This window comes from Triticum aestivum, chromosome 7A, assembly GCF_018294505.1.
Source record: "Triticum aestivum cultivar Chinese Spring chromosome 7A, IWGSC CS RefSeq v2.1, whole genome shotgun sequence".
NCBI lineage: Eukaryota > Viridiplantae > Streptophyta > Magnoliopsida > Poales > Poaceae > Triticum > Triticum aestivum.
Genome location: NC_057812.1, coordinates 515,609,489 through 515,622,919, shown reverse-complemented (window position 1 = coordinate 515,622,919; position 13,431 = coordinate 515,609,489). Strand labels below are relative to the sequence as shown.

Below are 13,431 nucleotides of genomic sequence, written 5' to 3'. Positions count from 1 at the left end.
ATTTTTTTAATACTTATTCAACATTTTTTTCAAATATGTGTTCAATATTTTTAATACTTGTTCAATATTTTTCATATACTCGTTCAACATTTTCTAATATGTATTCAACATTTTTCAAATATTTGCTCAACATTTTTAAATACTTATTCAACATTTTTTTAATTCTTGTTCAACATTTTTCTAATTCTTGTTCAACATTTTTTAATACTTATTCAACATTTAAAGTAAATACAAGCAAAACACAAAAAAAAGGAAACAGGCATGTGCTGCCCCGCGCGTGGGCTGGCTCATATGTTCGCTCGCTTCAGCGAGTCAGAAGGCTCGACTCGCTGAACGCGAGGAATAGTCGAGCCCGTTTGCGTTTCGCGAAATCTGAGGGGTAGTAGAGGGTGAGGGCCGGGAAGAGGAAACGCATGGCTGGCAGGCGGGAGACGCCCGGCACGTTCGTACTATACAACACGATACATCTAATCGGCAGTCTGTCTCAGCATGTTTCTCTTCCTTTTTACGAGGACTATGTACTCAGCATAAAATGTGACTGGCTCAGTCTCTCGGAGGTGTTCATAGTGCGTGTGTGCATTCATAGAGATAAGTGTATGCATGTTTATATGAGTGTTTGTGTCTGTACTGTGTTTAAAGCATAGGATGTAACCGGTTGTACTTTTTTTCGTGGAAGAGCATACAACTCAATATACTGAAGTAACTCCAACATACACGACACCCCTGATAATAAAAAAGAAAAGTACAAGTTGATCTCTGGGAAGTCCACCACCTTTAACGACTGGAAACCAATCTGTGATTGGATGATTAGAGTGACAGTGATATCCCCAGCCAATCAGGGTTTAAGTCCTGGTGCTTGTATTGTTTATGGATTTATTTCAAGATTTTCGGTGATGCGCTTTCAGTGGGAGGAGACATTTCCATTGACGACGAGGCACCTACGGTGACTTCGCAAATCCCAAGATGATATGACGGCTCAGTCTTTCAAAGGTGCTCATAAAAATAGAGTGTACGTGTGTGCGTTCATAGAGGTGAGTGTATATGTGTATGTATGAGCGCTTGTATGTGTACTGTGTTAGAAAAATAAGTAGATGACGCGCCGCCGCCACCGTCGCTGCTCCACACTTAGCCGGCAAACTTTTTTTTTTACGGTTTCCTTTTTTTGAGGGGAACGTCGCTGCCAATTTATTAACTAAGTGGCCTCAGCCACAACAATGTCGTGAATACAAGTAGGAGGAACAGAAAACCAGGTCTTGCACAACTTATTTAGGCAGCCATCCCTAGCTAGATTATGTGCCGCGCGATTCGCGGAACGCCTAGCCCAATGCACACGAAAATCCTCCCGAGAGTTAAGAAACTCCTTAATATCTTCTATGAGGGGGCCGTACCGGGATCTAGCTAGCTCGGTCCAAGATAACGTTTGTTTGACTCCCAGATTGTCTGTCTCCAAGACAATCCTCCGAGCGCCCACCTCAATCGTCAGCTGGACGCCGCGCCGACAAGCCAACAGCTCTGCATGTTCTGGATCCGACACGGATGGAAAAAAATGGCATGAGCCTCCCACGAACCCGCCATGATGATCGCGTACGACCGCTCCACCGCCTCCTGAGCCATCCACCTTCGCTGTCGCTCCATCGACATTAAGTTTAAGCCACCCTTGGTCCGGGGGGCGCCACTCCTCCGTTGGCGTTCCTCCTTGTGTGGTAACCGGTGGAGCATGGACCATAGCCCATTCATCCAGCAGTGCCCAGACACGATCAACCAGGGATCTAGCATCCTCAATGAGCTTTCCGTCTCTTGTCGCATTTTTTGCTAGCCACATGTGATAAAGCACCATCATAAAAACAGCCTTATTCGCATCAGATGCTTTGCCAAACCAGTCCAGCATCCATCGGCCTAGCTGATTTTGTGTATGGATTGTCTCTGGCACCGAGAACATGTCATCTCCTCTATCTGCATTAACCACCGACCACACGTGCTGAGCATGGGGACACTTCCAAAACCGATGGATGGATGTCTCTTCCCTTCCGCAAACCGGGCACCTGACGCCTAGTTTAACATGACGTCGTTGCAGCTCGGCCCCTACGGCCAGACCATTCCGGGCCAATCTCCAGGCGTGTATTTTAACTTTGCCTGGGACGTTGGTATCCCAAAGCTCAATCCATCCCTGATGCGCTGTGACTGATGATGAGGACTCTGGCGCCCCAGAACGGAAGCGTTTAATTTCCATAGCAAGATGATAGGCTGAGCGTACTGTGAATACCCCATTTTTAGTGTTATTCCATGTTGGGTAGTCAGCACACCCATTACCGCCTACTGGGACCTTCAAGACGTCGCTTATATCAACTGGCAACATCACCCGTTCAAGGGTCTGCACATCCCATGCCCTTCCAGAGTAATCAAGCAAATCCGCCACTGTAGCTATGTTCGTTTTGTCAAGCGCACCCAGCGGCCGACGAGACCCGGCCCTGGGTATCCATGCGTCCGTCCACGCATCGACTGACCTGCCATCCCCAATGCGCCACACCAGCCCACACTGTAGCAGTTCTCGGCCAAACAGAATGCTCTTCCATGTGAAAGAGCTATTTTTGGGGCAGCCCGCGTGAAGAAAATCAGTATTCTAAAAATAGCGCGCCTTCAGTACTCGAGCACAAAGAGATTCCGGATTGATGAGTAACCTCCATGCTTGCTTAGCGAGTAGGGCCTGGTTAAAAGCCTCAAAATCCCGAAAACCCATGCCCCCTGACCTCTTGCTACGACACATTTTATCCCATCCAATCCAATGAACTTTACGTTTTCCATGCTCCGCTCCCCACCAAAATTTTGAAGAAATAGATGTCAGGTTCCGGCACGTTGTTTTGGCAAACTGGAAGCAGCTCATGGAAAAGGTGGGGGTCGCTTGTAGAACTGACTTCACAAGCACCTCTCTGCCCGCTTTGGAGAGGCCTTGTCCTTTCCAACCATGAGTTTTTGCAGCTGACCGCTCTGTCACGTATTTAAAGCAACCATCTTTCGAGCGACCAACCAGTGTTGGTAGCCCTAGATATCTCTCATTGAGAGCCTCATCTGCAATACCAATTACACTTTCATCTACAATAAATCTTTTTACGGTTTCATTGACAGATGGGAAGTCATCCATACTAAGGCCAAATGGACCAACACCCCTGAACTGAAGACGTCGCTGGGTACGCAAAACAACACACGAAGCACTCTGAAGATCATTGACCTCATATCCGCCATGCTCGATAGTCGACGTTTAAGAGCATGAACACAATCAGCCACCAGCAATCCAAGAGCAAGCACCTGAGCAGTCATCGTCCTCTGCAAAGCAACGCCACCACGCACAACAGTGAGTAGCAGACAACACAACTGAAGAACAGAAGACGCCGGAGCACACAACCAGTAGACAAATCCAATCCCCGTGAACCTTACAAAACCCGAGGTGAGATGTATCGATATCGTTTTGAGTCATACACATGCTCACTATACTGATCTTTCCGTTACCGATTTTGTTCTCTTTTCTCGTTGACATGTGCTGGCATCCCCGTAATATATGCATTTATGTCTGGCCAGACGATGATGAATGTCGTCACACCGAGAGGGCCCTAAGAATATCTCTTCATCATCGAAGAAGCAAACTCCACTCTCGAGCTATCTAGTTCATTGTCAAACTTTTCGATGAACTTGCAAGTTGTTGTTATAATCACCGTGTTACAGATGACGTTTGAGCAACCCCAAAGTCCACCGTACGGTAATAACTGACTACGATACTCTCATGGTCTAAGAAACTAAAACACACGTTAACACTCCGTGTTATAATTTTGAAGTATAACAAACAAGTTTGGATCGATTCAATATGAACGTTCTTCCAACGTCATATTCTCAATGTTGTTTTAGGACTATCGTTACACTTAACAATATCCTAAAATCCGAAAAACATAATCACTAACAACACTTGAGCTAGTCTTACAGGCAAGATTAGGAAGCTAATTTTACCGTTCATTATTCCACACGTGCATATGAGTTTTGACTGAATTGCATATTCCGGGATTATAGTAGTTATAGCACAAAATATAAACTCTTAATTATGAACATGAAAATATAATAATACAATATTACTGTCTCTAGGGCATATATCCAAGGGGAGGAAGCTTGGCAATGATGCCTCCGCAATGAATTTGTCCGATAAGACACAATTGAAATGATCAAGTATCTTAGTGAGCGACTGAATCTCATGAGCCTACTCAACCACGGAGCGGTCATCGGTCATCTTGTAGTCATGATATTATTCCATGATATACAATTCAATTCTTACGTCTGAGACCCCAGACTTGGCCTCAAGTGCACCCCGCATATCTTTATTGACCATGATGGTCATGAAGGGATCGACAATCTTCTCGCCAAAAACACTCAGAACAGCACTTCGAAAGAGGGTGTTCGTAGACTGGAAAGCTTGCTCCTGTTCAGCAGTAAGCTCTACCTTTGGCTTGCCCTTAGAGGCGTGAAAACAATTCATGGTGGTAAGCCAAAGAACTGCCCCTGCATGCCACCTCGTATAATTCACACCCTCAAACGTAGCAGACTTGAAAGTTGCAGCAATGCAATTGGAGAAAATTGCCTACACATATCAGGTTTTTATATTGTTAAATAATTAGGCATTTTTTGTTTAGTTTAATCCAGAAAAACAATAGGTAAAAGATGATCAACATGATAGAGAGAATAATTGAGACATGCAAAAGATTGTTGAAACTAGTTGTGCAATCGAGATCAAGTAACATATCTGTATGGATTGCTACTAGTAGTACTCGAAACCCTAATCCTAACAAAGAGGACAAGATGACATACAGAGCAGCGGCAGAAGATGCAGATGTGCCGATTGTCATGTCGTCAAAAAGGTTGTTGACGTCGGGAATAAGTCGTCCCTGGGGAACTCGTCGTCGTCATTCGCAGCCACGTTGAAGAAGAATTCAGCAGTCATGCAAGGGCACTCCCCACAAATCCGACCGCCTCTCTCCCGTACCAGATCACAAGAGGCGGGGCTTCGGAGGTGTGTTGTCTCATTCCCCGGTGCATGCCGAGGAGCGAGATGGAAAAGAAGTAAGCGACGCAAGATTCTGGAACGAGACGAGGAGTTGTGTATTCTGCCTGTAGAGGAGCAACCTCTTATATAGGAGAGATGAAACCAACCCCTCATTAGTAGAAGTGCAACGGACGCAATAAACATCACTAATTGTTCAGTTTGTTCTCTCATTTATGCGTTAATTGTTTCAACTTATTTCTTGCGTGACAAAAATAAAGCAGCGCATACACGTGGCATAGGCCCTAGCTCGGCTTGACTCGATCACGAAACAAGATACGCACGTGAGGCGTGGCGGGTGGAGCAGGAGCGCGCATGTATGTGCTCTCTTCTCAAGCTCTTAGTGGTATGTGGAACAACTCCCCTTATAAGTTGGCCTCACACACTCTCCACTAGCGGGGTGTGGCTAAACTTTTCACACCACCTTGTCATTCATGAATGGGTCTCATGGGTCTCTGGGATTTACAATAATTTATTAGTAGAAAAATCTGAATTATTATATGGGCTAGGCCCAATAATTTCAACAATACGATGTTTATCTTTGGCCGTGTTGGACTTGTTGAATTTGTGCACCATGTTATGTATAGGCTGGACATTCTTTGAATGCGGTTATATCATCTCGGTATATCAATTCAATTCGATGTTCTTTATTGAAAAAATCTCTCAACGAAGGCAAGACGCTTAATTCTGCACGCGCATCACGCAGAGTCATTACAGCCATACATTGTTCTGCGCAAACACATTGTTCTGCGCAAACGGAGGCCAGGAGGGAAAACAGCAGCACAATCAAAAGCGCGGTTCAGGGAGCGCAAATGCGCAATTTTCCCATCCTCTTGTCCCCATAATATTTAATAACTTATTCTTATGCAAGTCTTGGTAAATGAATAAGAAGAATCAGGTAGCATGTCATACAAGGTACATACATCTGTACTACTACTAGAGCTTTTCAGCTGGAAAACATATCTATACCGGCACGGTTTATACAACCTCCCATCATATCATAACTTAACATCTCCAGCGCCTGAAGCGCTCCGCATGTCACCGATCCCTCCATCACCATCATCATCAGCAGCAGCAGCGACGTTACATACATAGGTACACGGCTAAGGGCCAGCCATGTCGACTCTCACTTCATGATCGGGGGAGAGGCGTAGGGGCCGTTGAGCCAGCCGTTGGCCACCATGCGGTAGGCGGCCTCGGTCATGTGGATGCCGTCCCAGCTCACGTACGCCGACGGGTTGGAGCACACGCTCGCGCCCGCCTCGCCGCACTTCTTCTTCAGGTTGAAGTTGTAGGCGCCCGTCCCTCCGGCGCCGCAGCACGCCTGCAATGCCGTGCTGAAGCCTGCAACGGCCGTCAGGTTCTTCAGTTAGATCATGCCACATGCCAAATAAATCATGCTGATCGTATGGTGATCTTGTGATGAATAACTACTGTCAGCGTGCAACTTTGGACCCATCTTCACATACCGAATTTTCCGGGGCTCACGACGAACTGCATTGCGGCTTTGAAGTAGTCGCCGTACATGATTTTGGTCTTCGGGTACTTCTTCTGAAGCGCGTCGAGCTGCTGCTTGAGCTCCCTGTTGTGGTGGAAGGCCAGACGGTTGTATCTCCGGAGGCACCCCGTGCGCGCGTTGTAGTCGGACTTCTTGCTGCTGTTGTAGAGAGTCAGGTACAACGGGAAGCACCCGATCGGAAGAATTCCAGGCACCAGCAGGTCCGTCGCGCCAAGCTCGATCAATTTCTGAAAGAACAATGAAAAAATGAGCGTAAGACTATCAAAATTCCCATAATGTTTATGCACGTATAGTGATCTAAACAATTAGTGTACAAAGTAGTACTCCCTCCGTCTTAAAGTTAGTACAAAGTTAAGTCACTTATTTTGGGACGGAGGGAGTATATTCCAAACAGCACAACCGTTTGAAACCGTTATATTATACTGACAAGCTAGTTTAGCAGAGAAGTACGCCCTCTGTAACAGCACAACGTTACAGAAGGTCTTACATTAGTTTACAGAGGGAGTACTAATAACTAATAAGTAACAGCAATGCAACACTGACAGTACTGTAATTTTTGAAGATCTTTTCACTCTCATTGAAGTGTGTGGACTGGACACTAACCAATTTTTTAGAGCCATGTCATGTGACAGCCGTTTCATGATTGCCATGCACATAAAAGATGATTCCTCATCTTCTTTGCCAGCCATGCCCAATCTCTTCATTGTGCAATCATGTCAGATTGACACGAATTCCCCATCGGGACACCACATGTGCCACTACACTAAGCAACAATCTGATGTACTGTGATGGAGCAACTCTATCCGGGACCAAAGTACAGACCCCATGGCATCACGAATATCTATCTGGTGTTTGATTTATGCCGGCGAAAAAAAGACCCCTTTTCCAAACCAGTGTAACAATAGCAGTTTCATGTTAATTGCCCAGTCACAAGATTCTCCACTTGTGAGAAAGATACCAAAAGTGTCACATGGCATCGCCCCTATTTTAATGTCTGCAAATGTTGGTAGGCAACCATCATACTGAGATCCCTAGATCCAATCCAAATCCAATCAAATGTGTATTGGCCCTATCAGTCTATCACTCGCCTACCACCACGCCACATTGCAGCCAAAGCTTAGGTAGTGACACTGTGCCTACCTACTAAACGAAACCACTACTCGGAAAAAAAAACTGAACCAAACTACTCGGTCTCCTAACTGAACACTCCCTCGTAGAACTGAAATCTATATGGTCTCAAGGCAATTCGAGGGCACGGCCCGAATAATCCGTGCCCCCTGATCGTCTCCACGCCGTTTTTTCGGCCGCTCATGCGTTTGTCATGAATTCCACCTTGCCAGCAAACATCCAGGTATGACAGATGTGTGTTTGCCCGGAATTCGCACCCATGACACACTTGCATGATCCCCCTGAAACTGGAATCTTCAAGTACATTGCACACCTGGCGCTACTTTTCTACTTTGGCCATGTGTGTGTGTGCATTCCGTTGGATTTTCTACGGCTTCTATATGATGCAATGCCAAGGTGACCCTACATTTCTACCTCCATGGGTTTTAGTTTCATACCTCGACGCCGTTGGCGATGGCCTTGGCGACCAGCGGCACGTAGGTCTTCACCTCGGAGAAGGCGACGCCGGAGAAGAGAGGAGCGTTGTAGTCGTTCCCCCCGAACTCTCCCACCACGAACAGGGACTTGCTGAAGTAGTCCCTGCACTCTGCAGTTGGCACCACAAAATGAAACTCTGAACTTGAGATCTACTGACGGTAGCATCACATTTCAAGAAGGCTTAAGAGGTCGGCGCCGGACCTTTCTCCGATTTGCAGAGCGACGGCTTCATCTTCTGGAGCCAGCCGATCTGGGTGTTAATGGAGCCGGTGTTCCAGATGCGCTGGTCGATGCCGTGGGCCTTGAAGAAGGAGTACTCCAGCGCCGTGGCGCCCGTGATGGCGAAGTTGGCCCCCTTCTTGAAGTCCTTGCCATGCGCCTGCGACGCCGGCGGCAGGGGCAGCCCGAAGTGCTCGGCTGCAAATTTGACAGAAGATTCCCATCAATAAAAAGGAAATTTTACACGGCATACAACGTGGTGATGTTCGTTATGCTTGTGAAAAAGACGCATAGCAATTCACAGTCTAGCAATGCAATGGCGTACTAGTCAATTGGCGGTAACAGTAAATCACAAAGTTCTTTCAGTAAAAAAATTCGGTCTGCTTTAGTAGTATATCTTTACATCTTTACAGAGGGAAAAGAAAAGGAGCTTTAATTCGAATCACTACTTTGCTGTGGCAGAGTAGACAATGGAGGCAGCAATAACTCACTGTTGCAAAGCAGCAGCTCTTTTTACAAGCTTATTTTACCACTCAATTTTATCTTATCTTCTTCTCTGAAAGGAGAACTTGGGCCTTTTTTCTACTACCTGATTAGCTTTGCATCAAGAGAAATTTTTTGAACACTCTAGCTGGTTGAGTAGGAGTAGCACGCTAGACAAGAGTCAATTTCATCATGACCAAGGTCAGAGCATGGTCAAACGCTCTAGCTGTGGCTCCAAATCAAGCGCTTTAAAAAACACAGACATTTCCATGGGGTACCTCAAAGCTCATAAAATAAGCTCTACTGCACCAAAAGACCAAGAGGAGAAGGAAAAGGACGGCACGGGGAGCCAGGACGAGCTACAGGCCATCTATCCATCCATCCGGGACGGCGGCCGGCGCAGGAATGCGGGATTCGCGGGCGAAGGGATAGGAGAGGAGAGGAGGGAATGGTAGGTACCGAGGAAGTCGACGACGACGCGGCCGTTGGAGCAGCGGCCGGTGGGGCGGCCGAAGAAGGTCATGCCGTAGGGCGACCGCGCGGTGGTGAGCGACTTGGGGATGCCGTCGACGATGAGGTTGCCGGCGTCGGAGAGCGAATCCCCGAAGCTGAAGACGGCCCCGTACGACTTCTTGGCGTGCCTGGCGTGGGCGCCGCCCGAGAGGCACGCCGCCGCGACGAGGACGAGAAGCAGGCCCCGATGCTCCATTGCCGCTGCCGCTGCTGTGGGTGTGGGTGTCGGCGGGCGACGCGCATGTGCTGCGGGAGAGAGAGAGGGAAAGATGGGATCCTTTGCTTGTGTGGCGCCTGCTTTATAACTGCTGAGGGCTGAGCAGCGTGACCGCGGGGGAGTGAGGTGAGGTGAGGTGAGTGAAGTGTGTGCCGCTGCCGCTGGCGCTGGCCTGTGGCGGGCGGGCGGGCGGGATGCGCGGGCGGCACTGTTCGGCATGACCGACCGGATGACGCTCGCGCTCGCGCGGCCGGCCCAGCTGATCTACTAACCATAAGCAACCAGAAAAACGCGGCAAATCCTATCCTTTTCTGCGGCAAATCCTGTTCATCAATGTCACTCATGCCAAATGCGCGCGACCAAGTTAGGCGCCACCAATTACTGCCGCTTGCCAGTCTGAGACGAGCAGAGGCGACTGTGAGCAGCCGAAGAGTGGACTTTCTTGGCTTGGCTTGGCTACCGCGTCCGTAAAGACGAGCGCTCGTACCAACCAAAGTAACTCCACTATAATAACTCTCCTCCCTGCACCCCGGGCCCCGGTGGTATTTCTCATTCCTGGCGTTGATCATAGGTTCGCAGGCCATAATGAGATGCTGCTACCACCTCTCTCTCTCTCTCTCTCATATCCTCCGCCATTATTAACCGGATCTGTGCGGAGCCAGGTCCGGCCGTCCAGGCTCGGTCGCAAGGGCGCGCACGGGTCTTGACGCTCGGGGGAAAATGGAGCTCCGGGTAGGCTCCGATCCATGTCGTCTTTTTTACTTGCATGGCAGCACCGGTCCCTGTCGTCGTCGTCGTCGTCGTCGTCGTCTTGATGACCTCGAGGTTACCTTCCGCGCCCGTTTCTTGTTGAACCGCCCATTAATTGGCGCCCAGGCCTTCGAGTCGGCGCCCTCGTGGTTTCCCTGAATCGCGCAAGCTTTGTCTTTGCCCCTGTGTCCAGTGTGCGTGCGCGCGGTAGCATAGTACGTTTTGGAGATTCCTGGCTCGCGGCCTCTGCCGTCGGATCGGCTTCGACCTGATCCGGGCCGTTCGATTGGAACGTGCTGCGTCCAGTTTTCAGCGCTCACGGGTCCAGCATGCGGGCTTCATTAGTTTTCTAATGACGGAGTTTAGGGTTTAGGCGGCTTATTATTATGAGTTGTGGCACTCCATCCTCGCCGTGACGCCAACGACACTCTGTACCAACCTGGTCGGCACCCAGCACCCACGTCTCACCAAGTGAGTGAGTGATCTGCCAGAGCATAAGGCCAACTCCAAGGCGCGACCCCATCTGTTCACACGCGTCCGTTTTAGATAAAATGGACGAATAGCGTGGCCCAACGTGCGGCCTCAAACGGACAAATGTCCGGATTCCATCCGTTTTTGACTCATCCCCGGTCCAAACTTGCGCTCGGTTTGAGGTGAAACGGATGCGCGCAGACGGCCTGGACGCACGTCCTTGTCTCCCTGGCCCGCCTGTCGGGGACACTAACAGTCCCTCCGCTCCCAGCGCTTCCATCCTCTCTCTCCCGCCCCGCCCCGTCGCCGGCGTCGCCGCTATTCTCCGGCCGCCTCCTCACCGTGCAGCCCCCGGCCATGCCTACCAAACCACGTCTCGACATGGCTGCCACCACGCCCGCGCTTTGGCCGTAGTTTTGGCCGCCGATTGGAGGTTTGGCTATCACCGTCTTTGCCGGTCGCAGAGGGGAGACGACCGCCGGCGACGTACCACGGCGGCCTCGACAGCTTCCGACGAGAGCACCAAAGCGGCCAGTAGCCGGCCGGCAACCACCCCTGCTGCGTCGAGGTGATCATCGCGGCCTCTTCGCCACCACGCCCGCAAGGTGTTCGGCATTTTCCCCACAAAGGTATGGACAGTGGAGACGAGTTTTTCTTCCATCACTTCCTTTGTTCATCGGATGATTCGTCGTCGGATGATGAAGATCTCGTGGTGGCTGCACTGGTCGTTCACGACCACATTCAACGGCAGCTTCCTCGGTACAGGGGGTCAGTCCCTGGCCATGCTCCCAACCTGAACCGCAACAGGAAGAGAGGCCACGCCCTGCTCTATGCCGATTACTTTGCCAACACCCCGCTCTTCAAGTCGGATAAATTTCGTCGCCGTTTTCGAATGGCAAGGCATGTGTTCAATCATATCCGAGAGGGAGTGGTTGCTCATGACCCATACTTCGAGTGCAAGACGGATGCCCTTGGCAAGCTTGGATTCTCCTCTTACCAGAAATGCACCGCGGCCATCCGCATGCTTGCATATGAAATTCCAGACGATCTGGTGGATGAGTATGTGCGTATGAGTGAGACAACATGTCTGATGTCAATGTACAAGTTTTGCCCGGCTGTGATCGAGGTGTTTGGCCAAGAGTACTTGAGACAGCCAACTGCCGCTGATACAGAGAGATTGTTGGCGACCAACGCAACTAGAGGCTTTCCAGGCATGCTTGGTAGCATAGATTGTATGCACTGGGAGTGGAAGAACTGTCCATTTGCTTGACAGGGCCAGTACAAAGGGCATGTCAAGGCGTGCACTGTCATATTAGAAGCGGTGGCATCACATGATCTTTGGATATGACATTCTTTCTTCGGCATGGCAGGTTCTCACAATGATATCAACGTGCTACAGCGTTCTCTAGTCTTCGCGAGGCTTACAGAAGGCCACTCCCCACCTGTCAACTTTGAGATCAACGGCCACCAGTACAACAAGGGATACTATCTAGCAGATGTTATATATCCTCAGTGGTCAACTTTTGTGAAGACAATCTCGAAACCCCAAGGTGAGAAGAGAAAGAAATTTGCCAAATGCAAGAGAGTGTTAGAAAGGATGTGGAACATGCTTTTGGTGTGCTTTAATCCCGGTGGGGTATCGTTCGAAACCCTGCACTGTCATGGGATGAAAGAAAGCTTTGGGAGGTGATGACTGCTTGTGTGATCATGCACAACATGATCGTCGGGGACGAGCGTGATGAGAGTATCTTCGACTAAGGATTTGATTATCAAGGTGAAAATATTGAGCCCCCGCACTAAGACCCAGCCACATTTGAACACTTTGCCCAATTCCACCGTGAGATGCGTGATTGACACACTCATTTGAATCTTCAAAATGACTTGGTAGAGCACGTGTGGATCACATTGGCAACCAATAGATGTATTGGCCCATTTTATGTTCAGTGTAGACAATTTCGATTTGGTTGTAAAACTATTTTAATTTTCAGACAAACATTTGGGTTGTAAAACTAGTTTTGATGAAAATATAGGTATTTTTGGCCGCGACGGACAGGATGGGGCAAAGGGATGGGGCCGCGCGCTGGGCGCACGGCCACCGCATCCCAGCCTCCCAGGACATGCCCGGACACGACCCCAAATCCCTACCCAAACGGACATAATCCAAACAAAACGGACGTCCGTTTGATGTCGCACGGTAGAGTTGGCCTAAGTCGGCACATGCATGCGAGACGGGTTTGTCAGCGTCAGCGTGACGTCACTGCGAGCAACTATTGTTTTCTAGGATCAGGATTTCAGATGCCTGACCAACAAAGTGCGTGTACACAGAAATAAAATAAACACATTTCAATGTGGAGTACTTCCTCTGTCTCATAATATAAGACGTTTTTTGACACAATAGTGTTTATTTACTTTGAAGTGTGATTACACTGCTCTGTGTTGGCGTTAGGTAAGCCCTGGACAAGGCACTCGATCAAAGTCAACAACAGTTGCCTTGCGCCAACTCCATGCGTCCAGCATTCGACTGGCCCCATGCATGGCTTGCCATTGCCTGCCCCAATGCGCCCACGGGCCACAGCT

General features: G+C 49.1%; 1 protein-coding gene across 1 annotated transcript; it reads right to left on the bottom strand.

The window, feature by feature from the left end:
* Nucleotides 1–5,910: 5,910 nt before the first annotated feature.
* On the bottom strand, nucleotides 5,911–9,698 carry LOC123147914 (GDSL esterase/lipase At5g45910). The gene is made up of 5 exons (XM_044567240.1): nucleotides 9,363–9,698; nucleotides 8,403–8,618; nucleotides 8,162–8,310; nucleotides 6,547–6,823; nucleotides 5,911–6,421 (listed from the first exon to the last, which is right to left on the bottom strand). The coding sequence occupies exons 1-5, from the start codon at nucleotides 9,610–9,612 to the stop codon at nucleotides 6,204–6,206; spliced, it is 1,110 nt and encodes a 369-aa protein (XP_044423175.1). The 5' UTR covers nucleotides 9,613–9,698; the 3' UTR covers nucleotides 5,911–6,203.
* Nucleotides 9,699–13,431: the final 3,733 nt, after the last annotated feature.